The sequence below is a fragment of the Perissodus microlepis genome, chromosome 4, assembly GCF_051167445.1.
Source record: "Perissodus microlepis isolate ML-2025 ecotype Zambia chromosome 4, ASM5116744v1, whole genome shotgun sequence".
Classification (NCBI taxonomy): Eukaryota; Metazoa; Chordata; class Actinopteri; order Cichliformes; family Cichlidae; genus Perissodus; species Perissodus microlepis.
In genome coordinates, this window is record NC_140464.1 from 24,072,518 (window position 1) to 24,092,664 (window position 20,147).

The following is a 20,147-nucleotide window of genomic DNA, read 5'->3' on the forward strand; positions in this document are numbered from 1 at the left end:
TATCTGCAGATACCTGCTGGCTAGCTCGCGTTAGCTGCCCAGCGGGTAGGGAACGAACAGACTGAACAAAGTCTAATCCACACGCTGATCAGTTGACTCTCGTGGCTCGAACCACCATCACCAGATAAGGTGCCCCGCTGGCAAAACAGAATCTGAGAAATGAAGCGTATTTTCCACCAAATGCACCGTCAAGCTAGTCAGATCCAGTCAGTGACAAGTTCTAACTGAAGCTAAGTCTCGCTATGGCAAACCTTTAGTATTTCATCAACTGCACTGCGGTCACTAGCTGATGTTTATCCACAGTATGCTATAGAGACGTGTCACCCAAAATAGAGCGCATTGCCATAAATTTTGCAGAAGCCGGTGTGACTGGTGATGTGTCACCTTCAAAGTGCATTCCCACATGGGACTAAGGCACGGCCCCCCCTGCTCTCACACCCTTCAAGTCATTACCTCAATTCTCCATTTGGCAATACTCTCTTTAAAACACGAATAACGTGTTTGCCTCACAGCTGCGCAAGCTTGCAAAACAAAGATTTACAGAGGAGAGGGGAAAGAGAAAAACAGCAGAAACACAGGGGGGAGAAAGAGACGGCTCGTGTGGGAAAATGAGAGTTGATCATGACGTTTTGGAGGTCTGGAGGGAGAAGAACCTTCACTGGTTTTTGGGAGTCTTATATGCAGTCACTGCGTCATCATATGTGCACAGTAACACAGCAGAGGTCTGTATTTACATTCAGCCTCAATGACCATAAAAGGTTGGCTCTCGCACTGCCTTGGTGTGAACAGCAGCAGGGTTAGTAGTAGCGTCTGTACTGTAATGGTTTTTTAAGAGCTTTTAAAGAAAAATGTATAGGTTAGCACAACTTTAAAGTCACTGAACAAATTTTAAAAAATAAATGTAAAAAACTACAACGTCAGTACTGAATTTTACAGGAGTACAAATGACATTAACTGAGAAAAGGTGAGGGGAAAAGCAAGGGAAGGAAGTTTAGGAAGGAGTTTATCTTTATTTTGAATTTTGAGAATTAAGTTGAAATGTCAAAAATTTAATTTGACATTTGCAGACTGAAGTTGAACTGGAAAAAAAATTCTAAAGGAGTTTTTTTTTTTTCATTTTGAAACAACAGAAAGAAGAAATGTCAAAATAAAAAGTTGACATTTTCAGACTAAAGTCACCTCAAACAAGTTGACCTCATTCTTAACATCTCCATGTTATTCTCATAATGCAAAACGACTTCCTCTGTGATTAAAAACAAAAGAAATGCTGCTTTTTCCCACACTACAAATGTCGTCCTACTCTATGAAGTTGTCAGTATTAACTCTGTAGTAGCTACTGTTACTGTAGCTATTAAGAATATACAGATTATGCTGTGGACCTATGAAGGGTTAAAATGCATAGAGTTGAGTTTTGCCATTAGAAAAGGAGGGGGTGGTAGTAAAGTACTCCAGGAACTGCAGTGTGTGTGTGTGTGTGTGTGTGTGTGTGTGTGTGTGTATAAAGTAACAACTGTGCTTCAGCACCTGTCTTCCTCAATCCAAAGATGAAGTTTAAACCGCATGGACAGCTTGAAGAAAATCTCAGCCTCCACCCCTCTGCAAGTGACATGACACGACACGACACGACGCACACACAGACACACATCCATATGGAATATAATCTGACACTGTGTGCAGTCAGCATGGAGAAGGCTCGCAGTGCCCAATGTACATACATGTCAGCACAGGCAATCCAAGCAGCAGTTGCTACTTCGCGTCTGCACGCGTGTGCCTCACAGACATCTCCCCCAATTCCCGACACCCGCCTCGAGGCCCAAAGGAACCCAAGACCAGAGAGCAGGACATGCTAGAACAGAGCCAGAGAACAGCTCTCATCCTGAGGCTGTCTTTGAGCTAAAGTAGCACAGACACGCCCACCATATGTTAAGAGCAGCCTTGCGCACAACACATCAACTGTATAAACATTATAATCTGTGGTGTTAAGTAACTATTAATGCAAGTGCGCTGATACCCTGCAAGCACGCGCTTTGCTCCTGTGTATCGTCGGCACTTCAGTGTCACCGGGACAAAATGCTGTATGGTTAACAGAAGAAGAAAAAAAGCAAAACTAAAATTATTTCGTTTCTATCAAAACAATCACAGATGGGTGCAAAGAGTTAAAAAAAGTGAAATGAGCAGAGCTGCAGGGACAAGCCCTGCTGTCGGCCTGATGCTCTGCCAACTATCTGAAAAAGGCCTTACCTGGGCCAAGACACAGCTAACCAGAGCAGGCCACACCATGAACAGCAAAGCAATTACTGCTTCATCACGCCAAATTAAAATAAATAAATAACAACAAAAAAATCATTTACATTGTATCTTGCTTTGCTAGTTTGGCCCTCGCGATACTGAAAAGCCACTTCAGAGAAAGAAGCTCTTGCTTGAGATGCGAACTCACCGGTAGCATAGCTTGGTAGTACAGCCCCATCATTGTCTGATCTAAAGGAACAACTGCTGACCAGCTTTCCACTTTCCCGTTCCTTCTCCTCTCCTTTTCCGTCTGTGTCTCTCGTTCTCCTCCTATTCCTCCTCTCCCGTGTCTGTGCTCCAGGACCATGAGCTGACGATGGCTTCAGTCCACGTCTGCCTCACACATTCAAATTCTCCCTCGTTCACTCCCTCTTCCTCCTCCTCCTCCTGCCGGTGTTGCTTCTTCTACTTCTCCAGCACGCGAGCCTCGTCAGCCTGTCACTCTCTGCCTCGCTTTTGCTCGTCTCTCCGGCCCTGCTGCTCTGATCCCCCTCGGGCCTTTCCGTCTCTCTCCTCCTGCCAGCCCGAGTCTCTTCTCTTCTTCTCTCTTTGCTCTGCGTCTGTCATTCACACACTCGCCTTACACGTCCTCCTGCTCTTCTCCCCCCCTTTGCTTCCTCTTGTTCCCGCCCCTCTTTTTAAAACTTTCCCTCCCTTTCAGTCTCAATCCCTCCTATCCATCAAAGCATCCATCCTTCCATATAGCAATCTAACCCTGTGTCTGGATGGAGTCAGAAAGCTGATGTTGTTGCCGTGTCCTAAAGCCCCCAGAGAGAGACAAGAAACGGGAAAGGAAGAAGATGCTGCCTTCTATCCACGCACTGGCTGCCTGAGAGTACAGAACACGAATGCGACCCCCACTGCATTGCAGCTTTTTTTTGATGATTTATTTATTGCGTGGCAGCCTGTCAGCTCCAAAAAAGCAGTGGTAGGTAGGCCAGCCGGTAGACAGCAAGGTAGCTAGCTGCGTGGGTAGGCTCCTAGATCACCATCTCTCTGCTGCAGCTGTCTTCCTCACACAGATGGAAGTCTCACAAAACTGAGCGAGCGCCAGCCCCGATTCCACTACCTAAACCTCAACCTGAACATTACGCTGCATTGCACCTTTTTCTTCTTGGCTCAGTTCCGTCACTTTCCAACACTGTATTGTTAGGAGGCGTTTAATTTGCAGGGATGAGAGTGCAGTTCCTTGCGCTGCATTTTCATATGGGAGGGACTGAACTCTGCAGGGGGAAAAAAAAAAAAGAAAAAAAAAAAAGCCCTGATGCCAAGCATTCAGACATCTGCTGAGTCTGGCTAGAACTGGGTCCAGAGGGATGGAGGGATGTTGGGAAGGAAAGATAAAGTGAATGGACGGAGGTGGTGATGGCAGAGAGAGGGGGTGAGACGGAAAAGGAGCTGGGATGAAGTAGAGGGGGACAGGGACTGAAGGGGGCAATGGATGTGAGCGAGAGATAACAGGATTGGGAGATAAATGGATAAAAACGTTGGGTGGAGGGGGGAAAAAAGAGCGAGGGATGACAGGATTAGGGCTGTAAGTGAGGAGGATGAGAGGATGAATAGGGGATGATCCTGGGATTAAGTACACAGGCTGAAACACTGCGATAAACACATGCACCGAACGTACACTCGCAGATGCGCTCTGATCATATCCATGCTGCTGCACCTTGGCTGGAAAACAGACACACATGGATTCAAACAAAGGGCTATATCCATCCAGCGCTCACCAGCTCGTCCAAACAAAGGCCTGTTCTCCAAACACGGTATCTACAGATGATCAGCAGCCCTGCTCAACTACTCTGCAGGACACGTTCACAACAACTGCACCTCGTGTGTGCAGGTTATTACATCTACTGCTAAATGCCAAAGAAACGCTTAGGTGTGCCAGTTCTGTCTTGTTCGTATGTGTGTTTTTAACTCTGATCATCAACTGTAAACATCAGGAAACCGCGGCCCCAGAGGACTGACCCCCCCCCCCCCTTTAGAGAACAGGAGACGTATGGCAGCGGCGTCCCCAGTTAAACGTGTTGACGCGGGCAGACCTGCGGGCAGTTCAAATGTGTATAAATAACATAAGACAGACGCATTACAGAGACAAATGCACTGCAGCGGTGAACAAGCCAATCTTGCAAAGCTAGGCTTGGCTAACTCCATTTGCATGATAACCAGCAGTGTGCTGGAGACTCCTAATGTGTGTGCTCAAGGGCAGAATACATTAGCAGGGATGACTTTTTAAATCATTTATAAAACAAATGCAGAGGTATGCCGTGGCTCTGAATTTAACATCGGGCGAGAGTTCACACACGCTGCAGATCAGAAGTGATCTCTCTGCCCAGGTGTTTGTCTTACAAACAGATGGACTCGGGCAGAGGAGAGGCGAGACTGGAATACAAGCTTGCTCTAACTAAGAAACTGATTGTGTGCCCCTGCGGGCAAGCCATCTTAAATAACTTGCTTCCATTTCAGTTATAGCTCTGTGCCACTTCCCTGCTTTATTTCTCGTCTTCCTGTCTCGCCTTTAATCTCTTGCACAACATTTGTTTTTAATCGTCAGGTTGACATCCACCCAGAAATTGTAATAAATTTGATTTGAAGCCCGAAAGCCTGAAATTCTTTTGGTGTCTCCCCTCGCGTTCTCCGAGAGCTGCACTCCCACGAGAGATGTCACCAGGGGTAGAGCAGGAGTGGAGTGCAGGGAGCAGAGGAGGGAGAGGAGACTAAATGAGAGGATGAGGTCTGTGAGAATCTCCATATTGTGATGCGAGGAGGGAGGCTGGGGGGCGAGAAAGCTCACAGGCCAACACTTCCCTCCTGTGGCACTGCCAGAGAGCTGCACGTCCCAAAACACAGCCCTCAGATGCACAAACGCTCGCACAAAGACAAAAAGCGCGCACACACACACCCATAAACATACTCAAATGGCACATGTGCATGCACACATACGGGCACTGAGCTGGTTTGAGCTGCTCAATGCGCTCTGCTGCTTGGAGGTAGATAAGAAAATAGTCAGCAACCCTGCCGCTGCACATATAAGTCACTCATTACTGAGAGCAATATGCTGGTGAGACATTCAGAATGAGAACGAAACAGAGAATATGAGAGAGAGGCATAAAGACAGAGAGAGAAGTGCAAAGGGGATGTGAACGGCGTTGTGAGAAAAGCCCCACATACAGAGCGTGCAAGGCGAAGAAGGTGATAGCATAATTTCTCTCCACTTTCTAAGAATTAAGTCTTTGAAAGAGAAGCTCAGTCATCACTGGTTTCTCTTCCATCGATTCCTCGAAGAGAGATGAGTTACCAAAGGTGAGGCAAGGCTTTCATTACCGTCTAGATAATAATGTGGTCGTAAAAACAGACTGAATCCTGCTACATATGCGAGGATGGTGAGGACAACACTACCAGTTTTTACTGTGCAAGAAGAATGACGTGAAAGTGGACTATCACAAGTGCAACTTTCAATTTAAAAGGGGGCTGAGCCAGTCCATCTATCCTTATCATATGCCACGTATAGTATAAATTGATAAAATAAGTTTAAAAGTAAGATCAGGCGTCATCCTACTCAGACAGTGTTTTCAACTCTTGCTCTGTGTGACGTCAGTGAGAGCGGCTATCGCTCATAGGGACACCAAAGGCGCATAGTCGTGTCCAACCTTGTACCTGTGAGGTGCAGCCAATCAGAATAAAGCTGGTTTAAAATGGAGATCAGCTTGTTTTAAAGGGGCTGCGTCTACGACGATCAGGGATTAAACTGTAAACAAAACTATTTTAGCAGTGAACAAGAATATGGAGGTCAACATAAACATAACAGGTCCCATTTAAAGAACACCAAAATGTTTTATTTATCCCATGAACAAACTGTGTTTGATTCAAGTGGACTTCACAAACTCACTTCCAGCTTTTTACCATCAGACGACTGAAAGCAGGCGTACTGTTGAGTAAGTCAAGGATTTTGTATTTCATTAATTTTTTTTTTTTGGCAATTTATTGTAACAGAGATTTGCGAGCAGTCACTCGTCTCTTACCTGACTGTGAGGTTGGTATCCATGGAAACCGGGATTTAAAGGCTCATTGTTCTGCAAGAGACAACAGGAGGGATGAGAGCAGCGTAAGTAGCTGTGCTTTTGAGAAGTGAGTGGATGCAGCAATGGCGCTCCAAAGAAACTTGTGCGTTTTAGATGAGACGCGCTCTTGGACAAAAAATCTCAACCTAACTTGTGAAAGCAGGAGGATTTATACTGTCACAACCCTTTTCTGTAATCTAAAAGCACAAGTCAAAGTACTTCAAGCATTTTATGAGACCTTAAATGACACCCGAACACTAGCAGGGGAACTATTTTGCAGTGCTTGTTGTTACGGACTAAAGTCCAAACGAGCAAAGACGACGTTCTTGCGTGGGAAAACAACTGATGAGTGAATGAAGTTAACAGTTAACAGTCTTGTGGTGGCTGTGACTGATGAACCATCACTGCAGCTTAGCAAACTTTTCTATCCAGTCCCACCAACCAATCAAAATCCACCGAGCCCATCCCTCATCACCCCTGTTCAGAAACCAGTGTTGTGGTTAATTGCTCTGTAATTACTTTTAATTAGATTATTTCTGTCTCTTTCGCTCTATTTTCTCTGTGACTATTATTTCCCCCCCTCTGTGTCATTTTGCCCCGGCAAGAGGAGCCATTGTTTGCTACAGAGCTAGGTGAAGAGGAGGGGGCAAAAATGAAAAGACAAAAAGGAGGGGGGAGATGGGGGAGGACTGGAACAATGGGGAAAGTTAACTAAACGATGATATTTTGACAGCAGTGAGAGAGATCACTCCGGTACAGTCTAGCCTGCTGGCATGCCTCGAAGAGAAAACATGACCGCCTAGCGAGACTCATGCCTCTGCTCTCGATAAGGAGCTGAGGCATGAGTCTCACTGGAGGGAGAAAGCGGGAAGGGAGGAGGATAAGGGGAAAGACCTCCGAGGGGGGAAAAGAAAGAAAGATGTGTATGTGTACACGTTAGAGGGTGGGGGTGAGTTTGAAGTCTTTTTTAGAACTGCTGATGTTTTCATTACATTTAATCAGCAAAATATTCCAAATCCATGTGCTGGTCATCACCCCCCTACACTTTGGCATGAACGCGCCCCTCAGTTCGGCCAGCACTTCGAGGGTGGGCCCCGTAATGCCGCAGCAATGAGAAGGGGCAGATTTGGCTTCTGAAGAGTGTCAACAGAGTTAACCTCCCGGCCCTGACCCCGATGCTGCCTGCCGCGGGAATCGCTCCATCGCTTCAAACGTTCATTCGGCCAATGGAGGGCAAGCCTGCGTGAGGAAGAAGGGGCCGGTAGGACCGCAGCAGATTGCGTAAACAGAAAGACAAACAGCTTTTAATCTGGAGAGGTTAGAGATATGAAGGCTAAGACCAAAACACAGATGGGATGATGATGATACACGAGAGAATGAAGAAATGGAAAGAAGTAGTGTCTAGACAGAGAGGGGGATAGAGGGAAGCCAAATGGGGAAAAGTGAGTATGATGTTTTGGTTTTAAAAAAAAAAAAATATGGACCAGATGTAAAGAATGGAAATAAGAAACCATTTCTTTTTTTCTTTTGATGCATGAGCTGTAAACTCTTAACTCTGGGCGGGTCTGTCCAGACTCGGGGCCCGTCCCCCCCTTGCTTGAAACAGCCCTTTCTTTGTCTCCTCTCCCCACTTCCTGTTTCATCTGGAACCAATTTCCCCCTCGTGCCTTGTCCCCAGGGGGATCACTCTCCTTGGTGCGCCGCGCTTACAGTGGGAATGGGCAGGCTTACATCGAACGACATACTGACCGCGTGGCGAGCTGCTGGTGCTCGATGCAGCGCATATGGAAATGCAGTAAAGGAGGCCCGTTCAGAGCAGAATTTAAAGTCCACAAAGCCCCAGGCCCAACAACCCACACTGCAGTGTGTTTCAAAAAAGGCCTGAAGTGACGATGCGGTTTACAAAACTGGAGCTGCACTGCTTATTTATTCTTTAAATGGTGGTATGAGAAAAAAAAAATTACACTCAACTACTGGTGATTAATGACGTAAATGTGCATTCTCATCACACTCCCAGTCAAAGTAAGGGTGTAGGCACTGCACTACCAAGGAGGACAACTGGAATGCCACTGAAATCCAAACCAAAATTACCCGTGACCATCAAATTGCAGAGTCGCTGCTGGTTCTACTTTGGGAAGAAAAAAAAAAAGCGAGAGAGAAAGGGGAGGAGGAGGAGTTAACGTAGAAGAACAGGAGGGGAGAAGAGGGGGGGGAAATTTAGCAACATCTGGAATCAATCTGTCTGCAAGAGAGGAGGGACTGGAAGAGACGGATGGGGAGGAAAGAAAGAAGCAGAAGAAGAAGAAAAGAACCAGATGAAAATAAGGACAGACACACAGGAGAAAGAGGAATGTGGGTAATAAGAGAGCCAAAGCCAAGAAAGGGGAGAGAAATAAAGCAGTAAAGTATTCGCAAAATGGAGACAATGAGTCATAAGTGAAGAATGCCATGTGATTTATATTTTCTTAAAGCAGGGTGGGGGAAGGAGCTCGAGGGGTAGAATTTGATACCTAGTTTTTACAGACTCGTTTACCTACCCCCACACAAACCCAGGCACACACAAACACACACTGCCTTTGCCATATGGCTTTACATCACGTGGCTGCTGAAAGGTATACAAAAGTTTATTCCCGACAGCTTTTTATAAAATAAATAAAAATGAACGCAGCTGTGTTGCTTCGCTCGGTCTGAGCCCGTGCAGGTTCAGAGCTGTGCTTTCATGCCTCACTTCTGTAACTTTCCATTAAGTTAATTCCATATAGTTTGCGAGCGAGGAGGAGCCTTTGAAGGCGCCGGCCGGCTGACTGTGGAGGGCTTCAGTCTGCGCTGGCAGGGATCAGCAAAAGCACAGAAAAACCAGTCACACGCTCATAAACACTGACTCGACAGAGGGTAAAAACTAAAGGGCGTCTCTCTTGTTTATTTTCTCTCTCTCTGTCTCTGACTTGCTATTTTAAGAGGAGAAGGAAAGAAGTTGGGAAGTTGCTGGAGCAAATGGGTAGAAGCAAGGGAGGAAGGGGAAAAAATGGAGCAGCAGTGGTGAAGGAAGACAAAATGACATGAGGTCAACAGATGGTGAGAGGGGAGGGAGACTGAGGGAGGAGGGGAGAGGGGTAATTAGGCAGGCCGCTGCATGCTTCCAGCGGTCCCAAACAGAACAGCCCGAGGAGGTGGCTTTGTGGTCTCATATCACCAAATGTTAGGGGGGATAAAAAAAAAAACAAAAAAAAAAAAAAAACACACCTGCTCCCTCCAAATCATCATGAAAAAGACTTTTTTGATATATCTGCTGCTGCGTGCCTATGGTCTGAGGTGTGGCAAAATAATCTAGGAGGGGTGATTTGACATTGCTCAAATGTCAAATCACAGCTATGCTAACATCTGATCAGCTCCACAACCAGCTCTATCAAGTCAACAAAACCCAACCGTGGAGGAGGAAATGTAGACACCAGCGTACCGTATTATAGCTATGGAGAAAAGCGCAGAAGAGCCACAAAGTGATGGATATGGTGGACTCGAGACGGGTGTATTAAAGCCGAGAGACGACGCTCAGAATGACAAATGCATTGGAGGTAGTCAATATGTGAGGACATAAGGACAAAGACCGAGAGGAAGCGCAGAAAGACAAGATGAAACACAAGTTTTCCTGAGAACTGAAAGCTCATTTATCACAACGGCATCTTTTTCACTTTACAGACCAAACTGTGCCCACACAATGGCACCGCTACAACTACCCGAGTTTCTCTCATTTAAGCGATGTATTTTCTAAAAGAGTAGGAGTCTTCAACACCTCTGATGTGAACTGGACACGGGTTTTTTGTTTGTTTTTTTGGTGGTGGTGGTTCCGACTTTAATAAAATATAAAGCTCGAGGGCACTTTACTGAGTGGATTTATTGATGACTGTTTCCTCTGTACCGACTGTGTGGATTGCTAATAAAAACAGATGACCTAGGAATTAGGAATTATGCAGGTCCCTGTACGTCTCCGCATGAAGGTTCCTGCACAAGAAAGCACTCATCTATAGCTGGACCACATTGTTATTTCACTGAGTTATATTATCTGTTTGCCCATCTGTCGATAAACCTGTCCTAATCTTGTAAACGTGATCACACCTGCTCGCTTAAACTCAAGGAGAAACCAGTCAGATTTGGGTGGTTAAAGTTTAAGAAAGCATCTGCAAACTTTACCATCACATTTTTGACCAAAGAAAAATCTTATCATTATTTGGTTACAATACTACAAAGAATACTGGCCTTGTTTCACTTATAAAACTGTATAAATAAGAAACATAAAATGCAACTACTAAAAAGTGGAGGAAGAAAAATTCAATTAGCATGTTTAAGCCTCCTTTGAAACAGAGTAGCTCTAAAGCTCTGCAGGCCAGCTTTGAGTCAGCTTTCAAAACCAGACTGAGAACGTATGATTCATTATCCTGTTTTTATGCAAATGAATCAAAAAAGTGGGCTACCCTGATAATAAACAAAACATTTAGGAGCCTCAAAGTTTTAAGAATAGCAAAAGTTAAGCGAGAGAGGCCAGTTTCAGTTTAATTTTGGCTAAAGACCAGCCGCAGTTTGAGCATACCGGTAAGCTATTCTATTCTATTCTATTCTAAGCCAGCAGCGTTGGCGGTGAAAACAAACAAATCTGTGCACATACTGTTAAATTCTCCATTTTCCTCTTCAACTTTTCTTTTTTTGGATTTGGAATCCATAAGTAGGGGGGGCTCAGGACTTTTCATGTAAGTGTATAGACCCATGCTAACTACTCAAGACTACCTTTTTTTTTTTAATTACAAAAAAGTCTGGCCCTTTGGAAGTGAAATATAAAGAAATGGCCCAAGACTTATGCACAGTATCAAGAACACGTGAAGGAAATTTCTCTATATCTAGAACAAGCGTCACCTTTGAACTCAGGATGAAGTGATTTCATTTTACCGCTCAATGGTCCTACACTCCTGTACCTCATAACTTTTTGTCCATTCATTCCAAATTATGATGAGATTACAATCAAACATCTATTAGGTCAAAATGGTGGTGTTTAAAATAACCTTCTAAAGGCATTTACAATTTATTTGAAAAGGTCACATGTCAAGTTTGGACAGACAAGGCAGTTGTGTAACTATCTAAATATTGCAAGTGCCAAAAGTGTTTGCTGGACAAATGTCCAGTTAGTGATTTAACAGATGTGAACTCCTTGTTGCCTTTATCACAAAGTAAAGCCGAGAATTTAAAAAAGATTTGATGAATGTTGTAAATAACACAACACAATAGCAAAAGGATCCAACTGTTAATGTGGCACAACTTCAAAGGTCAAACTGTGAATTAAATTAACTGGTACTGGACTAAGCCACCAAGTTAAACGCAATTCTAGCAAAACCAAAGTCCATAAAACATAAAAAATGCCAAACAGAATTCTCATACATGCAGTCAGTCCATTTTACAGAGCACCTCCATCTGAGCTCGTCAACTTTTTTTCATATGGAGTATGGAAATTATTAAAAATGTCTTTAAGCAAACAGTAGCACCTGTATTTTACCATTACATGCATATACTTTTAATCATGCATAAGCATCTTTTACTGTGAGTAAAAGTACCTAAATGCAAATAATTTATCTGAAAAGTGATCAATTATGTTGCGCACCATAAATTCCACCAATAACCTGCACAGGTTGCTTCATGCTTCTCTGTCAGGTCTAGGGCTGACACGATTAGTCGACTAGTCACGATTACGTCGACTATCAAAATCGTCGACGACTAATTTAATAGTCGACACGTCGTTTGAAGCTTTGTAAGATCACAAAAGACGCAGGAATAAGTTGTAGGATTTAAGAATGTAATAACGGACTGAAACAGAAGATGGCAGCACTGCATGTACAAGGATGCCAGCTGCCGTTAAACCCCGAAGAAGAAGAAGAAGCTGTGTCCCAGAATTCATAGCGCAGCCCAGCTCAGTTTCCAACAATGGCGACAGCTAGTTAGTTTTAATATTACTGTTATTATTCTTTCTGGGTCACAAAATAAACGTTTAACATATTTTCAGGCGAGAATGTAACTGTGTAAACTTCAAATATCTGCTCAGTTTACCAAGACACCACATATTTTCAAAAGCGCTCCGACGTTTTCGGAGACGTCTGTTACCCACTAGCTCGATAGCTAGCCGGGGGCAAAGCTCACTAGAGCCGTGAGAACACCGGACTCCGGGCAAATCGTTTTCAAACCCACGCTGTCTTTCGCTACTCAGGTTAAACATGATATATAAGTCACTTAGATAACTTAAAATTTTTATTGTTTGGCTTTTTTTAGTATTTTATTTATTCCTGAGTAAATCGGTTTGGCTGAGATTAAAGTTATAGTTTTTACACAGCTGATTAAACATCAAGCAGACAGCTGATTATCAGAAGTGTGAGATGCTCGAGAATTTACTCCGGTGTCCTGTTATATTTTAGATAGCAAGGAGTTTATTAAACTCAACCGAAACAATCTGCAAATTTCATTAAAATTTAATAAACTATCATCTTGCCTTTATTTTTAGTTAGTACATACCTTAAACACTTAAAGCTGTAAGCTAATGATAGTTATATAAGAGCAGATGCTGCTGGTGCAATAAGCTGTCCGTTTTATGTCCAATGGATGATGATCTGATTAATCGACTAATCGCAAAAATAATCGGTGACTAGTCGACTATCAAAATAATCGTTTGTGGCAGCCCTAGTCAGGTCTAATTATTGTTTCACTCTGCCGAGGCAGAGCTCTTAGTGCACTGTGGACATGCTTTATGCTGTAAGGCCTCAAAGCTTTAAAAGAATTAAATAAAAATCAAAGAAATACAAAACTATCGCAGTGCATTCAGCTGAAGTTGGGAAAACTCACATAGCAAACTAGGGTATCATTCATAGACAGCTGTGATGGGTATTGTGGCAGCACATCGCAGATGACCCCCATGTAAGGGAAGCACTGAATTGACATTTGGCTGTATGTGTGGGAGGAGATGGGAGCACATGTGACAGTTTGGGGGCAGCCTTGGGGAGGAGCTATGCTGGGTGGGGGAGCAGTGGCATGATGACTATAAAGGGAGTGCTAGCATGAAAGTGCCGTGTGAAGAAGCTGAAACCAGGAAATCAAGTGAGAGAGAAAGATCTCAAACCTATTCTGATCTCTTTATGAATGGTGGCGTCCTTCTTTTGTCTGCTGTCGATGCTTGAGTAATAATGCTGTTGCGTAGTGAGTTGAGCTGAACACAAGAAGGGAGGGAGAAAAGAGGAGTTGAGCAACTGCGTATGGGGAATTTTAGCTTATCGTTGCTGGTTCAAAAGTCAAGGGTGAGTCCACTGTGCTGTGGCTCAAAGTTTAACAGCAATCATTAACAGCTGCACAGCACCCAATGCGAGACCAGGTTGGGACTGTGTGACCCTCTGCAACACATGTTAGCACATTAGTATGTGCCGAACACACAACTGGTCCCACACCTCCCCGTCCTCCTAACACTTTCCACTTCTGGGGATATTTCTTCTTAGCATAATGGCAGCTGCTGACTTCTGGCTGCTTGTGACTAATGATTTTTTTCATTATCATTGAATCTGAGTGTTATTGTTATCTCAAGTCATCTTTTAAGGCTTTAATAGTCTTAAAATTGAAAAATGTGCATCGCAATTAAACAAAAACACTCTGTCCCTTTCAGTTTACAATAATGTATGGAGGAGAAAGGCAGTAAATCAACCCAATTGGGGAGGATGGAAAAAAAGAGAAAACTACTGATAAATCATAATCAAACAAAAATGCAGATTAATCTTCTCTTCGCTTATTACTTGCCAACAAATCATTTTGTTTCTTCCATACAGGGTTTCCTGTTACCTCACTGACACCTTTCCCTGTCTTTGCATTTCTTTTTTCATCACTTTTACTAACCACTAATAAGTCTAGCTGTGCCAGTCAAACGAAGTCAGTGTTAAATCCAGGGATTACGCTCACGTGCAAACACACAGGGATGAATAGTTATTGCACACTTTGGGGATGCATGCACAGAGGGTGTCTTAGTAGTGCCTGCAGAGCGTATGCGACAAAATTGAGGGCATGCAGATGTGCGCATGGAGCCTCGTGTTTACCACATTATGACAACAATGCAATCACATGGACCCAGGCAGACCTTTGGATACATGCAACACACATGTAACTTGGCAGCACTTATAATAGATTTTAATAGCTAAAGGATTTGGGGTTGATCAGCTTTTACACAACTCGCTGGGGAATGCTTCAGCTGGAAAAGTTTGCTGTAGCTACGTCACAACCACAAACCCCTCCATAACCTACAGCATAATCTGAAGCGTACCTGCCCAGAAATGTCACTATAGGTTGGATTGGCCCATTATTGTGATTGGCCTGTTCAGCACAATTGATTTATCTTGTGCATTTTCGACTAGTCTTTTGCTGCAGTTGATGAATTTTTCAGCGAGAAAATAACAATCATCCTCTCACTATAAGGAATAATAATCATAGCACATCATAATATATGGACTCACAAATGTCAGCAAAGGAAAGAAGATCACTGAAACTATTGGAATGGACATGAGGGAAATACACAAAGACCAATATTTTTGCCCATGATGCACAAAAAAAACAACAACAACAACAACAAGCACGGGGACTCAGGAGGGAATAAAGTCCACAACCACACTTTAATTAACACATAATGAACCAACACAAACATAAATGCGAGCAACAACGTTAGCCACTTACATGGTTTACGTTGTAGGTTTGACAGAGACCCCCCGCAGCAGTCTAAAGCAGGTCTTACAGTAAGCTCCAATCAGAACTCCTCACACATGCAGAGAGAAGCACAGAAACTACCGCCGGCAGAAATAACAGACGCAGTAAAATTTTACACTGCACTAAAATGAAACAAGGGCATATAAACTACTTAAACAAATTGTTAAATGTTCAGTTTTACATATTTTTAAAATATTTATGCATTTTTATTGTTTTTGTCCTGTGGCTTTGAGGGCCTAAGGGGGGAAAAAAAGGAGGTGCAATTACGGTGGGTACATGTAATATTGTTGTGATATCCAAGGTTCATGAGACTTTAAAGTTCTTGTTGCAATTTACTTTCTGGCCTGGGCTGCGGGGGTATTCTTTAACGTCTCTTTTCTCAGGCAACCATCAGCTCTCATGTTTGCAGCACAATAAGTTCTGAAGCTGCTCAGCAGACTAAACTTTAACTTCACTTGTTCCACGAGAAGTAATGATTCTCAGTGCTATGGATGCTGCTTGTGGTGAACACTATGAATTTAAAAAAAAAACGTGCGCTATCGGTGATAATCTTTTTCAGTGATCTGCTCATACATACCGCCCACACCCCCCACCCCAATTCCACCCTGGCCCCATTAAAGCGATCGCTCTGGTTAATGCCCTCTCCTAAATGAGCTTTGATCTCGTTAGCGCGACACAAAGCCTCTTTACTGCCAACGATAGGACAAATCGGCTCTCCGAGAAACGCGGAAAGAGGGAGAGTTGGATACTGTACTCCCACTACCTCAGCACAGACAACAGTGCTGCCTCAAGGGGAAGCATCAATAAGACCAACAGAGCGTACCAAACATACAAAGAAAGAGCGCATAGGGGGAGATAAAGCGGAGGGGAAAGGGGGGAAAAGGAGAGAGGAAAATAAGACAACACAGCTGGGAAAAAGAAATGGATATTCCACCGATTTGAGTGATGGGAGACGGGCTGAGAAATGAAGACATTATCAAAGATGGCAGTGGGGGAGATAGATGGGGCGGCACAGAGGAAAGAGTGAATCCGGGGGGGGGCTTGCCTCAGTGGCACGCTGAAAGCCTGTGAACCAGGAGTCAATTAGCAATCTGGAAATATGCCTGGGGGGAGGCAGGAGGGGGACAAATCAGAGGACAGATAAGGGTGGGGGTGGGAAGGGGTGCAGTTTGTATGAGGTGGAGCGGGGGAGGAGAGCAGCAACAACAAAAGAGGGGAGGCTGCACTCTCGTTTATTATTACAGTCCTGATTTACAGTCAGCCTGGAAGGTCAGAAGTATACCAGCTCGAGCTCACTGCGGGAGCCCTACAGTAATTGCTGGGTGCATTTAGTTCAAGGAACATCCACTGGAGTCATCATCTCCATCGCGAGCAGCCATGCAGCGCCCGAGAGCTACTCGATACATCCCCTCAATGTCATTTTCCGATTTATTTATCCTTTGCATAAAGTGTCACTGAGCTGATTATCATCATTCAGGCCCTGTCCTCATGCTTATCTCTCCCACAACTAATGGTGTCATGCCTGCCATCCATCACTTCCCTCGCATACTTTATCATGCTGCCTGATGGATGCAAACTAACGGCTCAGATTTTTACTCTGCCCTCAGTCTCCTTTATCCCACCTCCCCACCCCAAAATCCCCACATCTATCAGTCCCCAGTCACACCTCTCTCTCTCTCCTCTAATCCACTCGCACACTGTGCCCAATTAAACCACGATCCTCGCTTTCCCCTCTTTATCCTCCACGTGCAACCTTCGGCGCACTCCCTTTCTCTTGCTGTAGCCTCATCCTCCCTTTTATTCCATTTACACGACCCCACCCCGACCCCAACAATCAATACAACCGATGGGCAGCGAGAATCCACCACATGCCGCCCTGCTCATTGTCACATCATCTTTGCCAGCGGGCTATAACCTTTTCCCATCATCAACATCCATCCTCTGTGAGGCTCACTGAGCATCACAGCATCACACTTGGACCTTTCTGTCTTTGCAGCGGGTCAGCTGCACAGCCCATTGAAGCATTTTACCAGTTTCCCCGGGATTCAATTACCTGCAGACGACCTCAAGTCGTGTCCGCCTGCCCTTCGACTACCGTTAGAGCAGTTTCCCTTGTCTTTGGAGAAAAAAAAAAAAACCCACCAGACGTCAGCTGAAATTTTTCTCTTGTACTATTGCATTACAGGGGCACTTCAAAGCATGTGTGTGTAGGTGTAGGAATGATGCGTGCTGTGTGTTTGCAAGAGAGAAATAAATAGCAAGAGATCCAGGCAGAACAAGTGAGAGGTGCACCCTGCGCCTCGGCAGTTCTCTAGTTTACTGTAACGTACACAGGTTGGTCCGGGGAGGCAGGAACCGTCGCTGATGCTTTGCTGTCTCAGCAGTCGAGTCATAAAAGCAAGGGAAGACCCGTGTTAAGGAGGGGCCCCCAGAGACCCTTCGCTCCTTCAAGCTCAAAAAAAAAAAAAAAGGCTCTGTTCTTTGTCTTTCTCTGTGGTGACCCCTCCCCCAATCCTTGTCTGCCTCTCTCTTTTAACACCTAGCGACAATCATTGGGGGGGCACGGAGCCATTAAATGCCCTGCATGTGTGTGTCAGGATTTCTGAAGACTCACTGACAAATTATCCGCACAGTTCAAAGTAATTTCATCCACATAAGTATAAAAATACAAAATCCCTCGCAACATGTGACAAAGCACTGGTTTACCTTCTGTGAGGCAGGCATGATGAATGGCTCTGATCTTTGCCGTGGTGTCTGGGACTGTCATAGCAATGGAGCCTGGATCATATTACCTTTGTCTGGTTTGGTAAGAGCAGCACCAAGAGGAACAAACAGCAAGCCTCGATAATCACAGCAAGCAACGCGTTTACTACTGAGACACTTTTCCTGCGTTTCGCTTGTTATAATTAAAGGATTTGCTGTTGCAACGATGCATGATTATCAAGAGGGGAAAATGCGCGCGTGGAGGGGGGGCTGTCAAAAACATCATCATCCTTCCTAGCTGATGCTTAGAAACAAACAGAAAAAACAGCGAAGAAGGAAAAGGAGGGCGGATGATACTGAGTTCAGTGAGCATCATTTGTAACAGATGGAAACAGAAAAGACACAGATGTGAGAAACGTATCTTTTGTGTTTACACTGCATTCATACCTGGCCAATGTCACCGACAACACTCCCGGTCCCGTCTATCCTTGGTCTTTTGCACTCCGCCCCGGACAAGTCAGTGAGGGCAGCGGCAGTCTGAGCGTCGGGCTCCGGATCTCCTCTCTTCATCCCTCGGACCACGGCTGGACCCCCGGCCGCGTTTGCATGGGGTCCGGCTGCTGTATCAATGTCCCTTTCCCGGTCCATTATTCCCCGACTAACGGGTAGCATAATAGATGCAACGTCGGTCGACATTAACATTGGACGGGAGACAGTCACCAGTCAAAAGTCTCTTTGGCTTTTTCTTTTCTTTTGTTACCTTTGCCTTCTCCTTTGGGTTTGTCCACGGCTTAATATTCACAATGGATTTGGCTTTTCCCAGACAGATAATATTGAACGGATTTTCATCAATATACACAAGCTTGCACTGTTTATTGTCTAACTTAGCCTTAGCTATGCGAGACACCCCTTTAAAACCATGGCAGAATCCAACACAAAGCACATTAAGTACAGTTGTCCCTCTCTTTCTTTTTTCCCCCTGAAAAAAGAAAAACGACGACAGTGTCCTATTTTAATAAAGATCACACGTCCGACTCTCGGATGCCTGACAAGCTAATTAGCTAGCTAACATTGGCTAGCCTGCTAGCATTACATTCCGCTAGCTCTCTTTATAAATGTGGCTCGGAGAGCACACTCTCGCTGCCAAGAATAGAAAATGTTGGAAATTAGCTTCGCGTAATACTACTCCTTCTGCGGGGCCAGCCAGTCACCCTCTCCTCTCGCCCCTAAACGCGTGCGGATTTTTTCTTTTGCAGTGAACTCCTCTGTGGTTCCTACCAGCTCTCCCCTTGAATTCTCTCCCTTCTTGTCCGTTCCCTCGCCTCGGTCTGCTGTGGATGAGTCTTGGCGTGCGTACCTTGGCTACCGACGAACACGATTTCCTCTGGTCTCAGTCCCAGTTGGTGTAACTCGTAGTGTGGAGGGAGCCCGAGTGCGCTGATCTGCGGTCAGATTTGCCCGTGAACACCGGGCTCGCGGACAGGGGGGAGTGAGGTAAGGCGGGCTGTTCTGAGGTCTGCCTTTCCTCGGTCTCCTTCTCCTCCTTTTTTCCCTCCTGATCCCACCACCTCACAGCTCCCTCCTCCTCAACCCTCAGTTATTTATTTATTTTTTCCCAGTTAATATGAAAATTGCACTATTTTGCAGGTCGTGACGATGCCCAAAAATTATTTTTTGCGCCTAAAATTACCTAACATGTTAAGCAGAAAATAAATAATAATAATAATGAATAATAGTAAAATATATAAATATTAATGGAATATCTCAAAAGCACAAAAGCCACATTTTGCTTTTGAACAACACATGATTGTTATTATTTTTATTTATTTATTTATTTAGTTAGTTAGTTAGTTAGTTATTTTTATTGGGAGTCAGCTACTCCCATTGTAACAGTTTTGTAGCAAAATACGCCTCCAATATTTGCAAAAAGGAAACCTGCATAACCACATAAATGAAAACACGCAGCTAATAGCCAAAGGCCTAAAGTACTTAAATAAAATGGGGAGAAAAAAAGGATTAAACAAATCAATCAATCAAAGGAGCCCCTTTCCACTTTCGGTTTTTAAGCAACGCTTCACAGCACAGTCGTGTTTCTTAATGTTGTTGCGCCCCCTTGTGGGTCTTCAGTCACAAAGTGTCCGAAAGGAAACCGCTTTCATCCTGACTACCGGGCTTTGATGTTATATAATTCATACAAAAAGTAACACTTATCAAATACAGTTGCTGATGTGAGGAAATGTTTACAGTGACCAACCAACAGAAAAAATAAATAAAAATACTTGAGCCATAAATCCTGCACCTCACCTGACTGCCTTAAAACAGATGATC

The 20,147-nt window shown here is 44.4% G+C and overlaps 1 protein-coding gene across 5 annotated transcripts in view; it reads right to left on the reverse strand.

Moving 5' to 3' along the window:
- Positions 1–19,346, reverse strand: part of LOC146389006 (RNA binding protein fox-1 homolog 2-like) — a 51,900-nt gene extending 32,554 nt beyond the window's left edge. Inside the window, exons 1-3 of one of the 5 annotated variants that reach the window (XM_084926627.1) lie at positions 19,098–19,343; positions 18,267–18,477; positions 6,312–6,362 (exon numbers count right to left, since the gene is read on the reverse strand). In XM_084926627.1, the coding sequence (XP_084782753.1) occupies positions 6,312–6,362; positions 18,267–18,467 (252 nt within the window). In that variant the 5' untranslated portion in view covers positions 18,468–18,477; positions 19,098–19,343. Of the gene's footprint in view, positions 1–2,437; positions 3,487–6,311; positions 6,363–18,266 lie in introns of those variants that run through there. The other 4 variants (XM_084926625.1, XM_084926624.1, XM_084926626.1 and 1 more) reach the window with 4 other exon arrangements.
- Between the last annotated feature and the right edge of the window lie 801 nt (positions 19,347–20,147).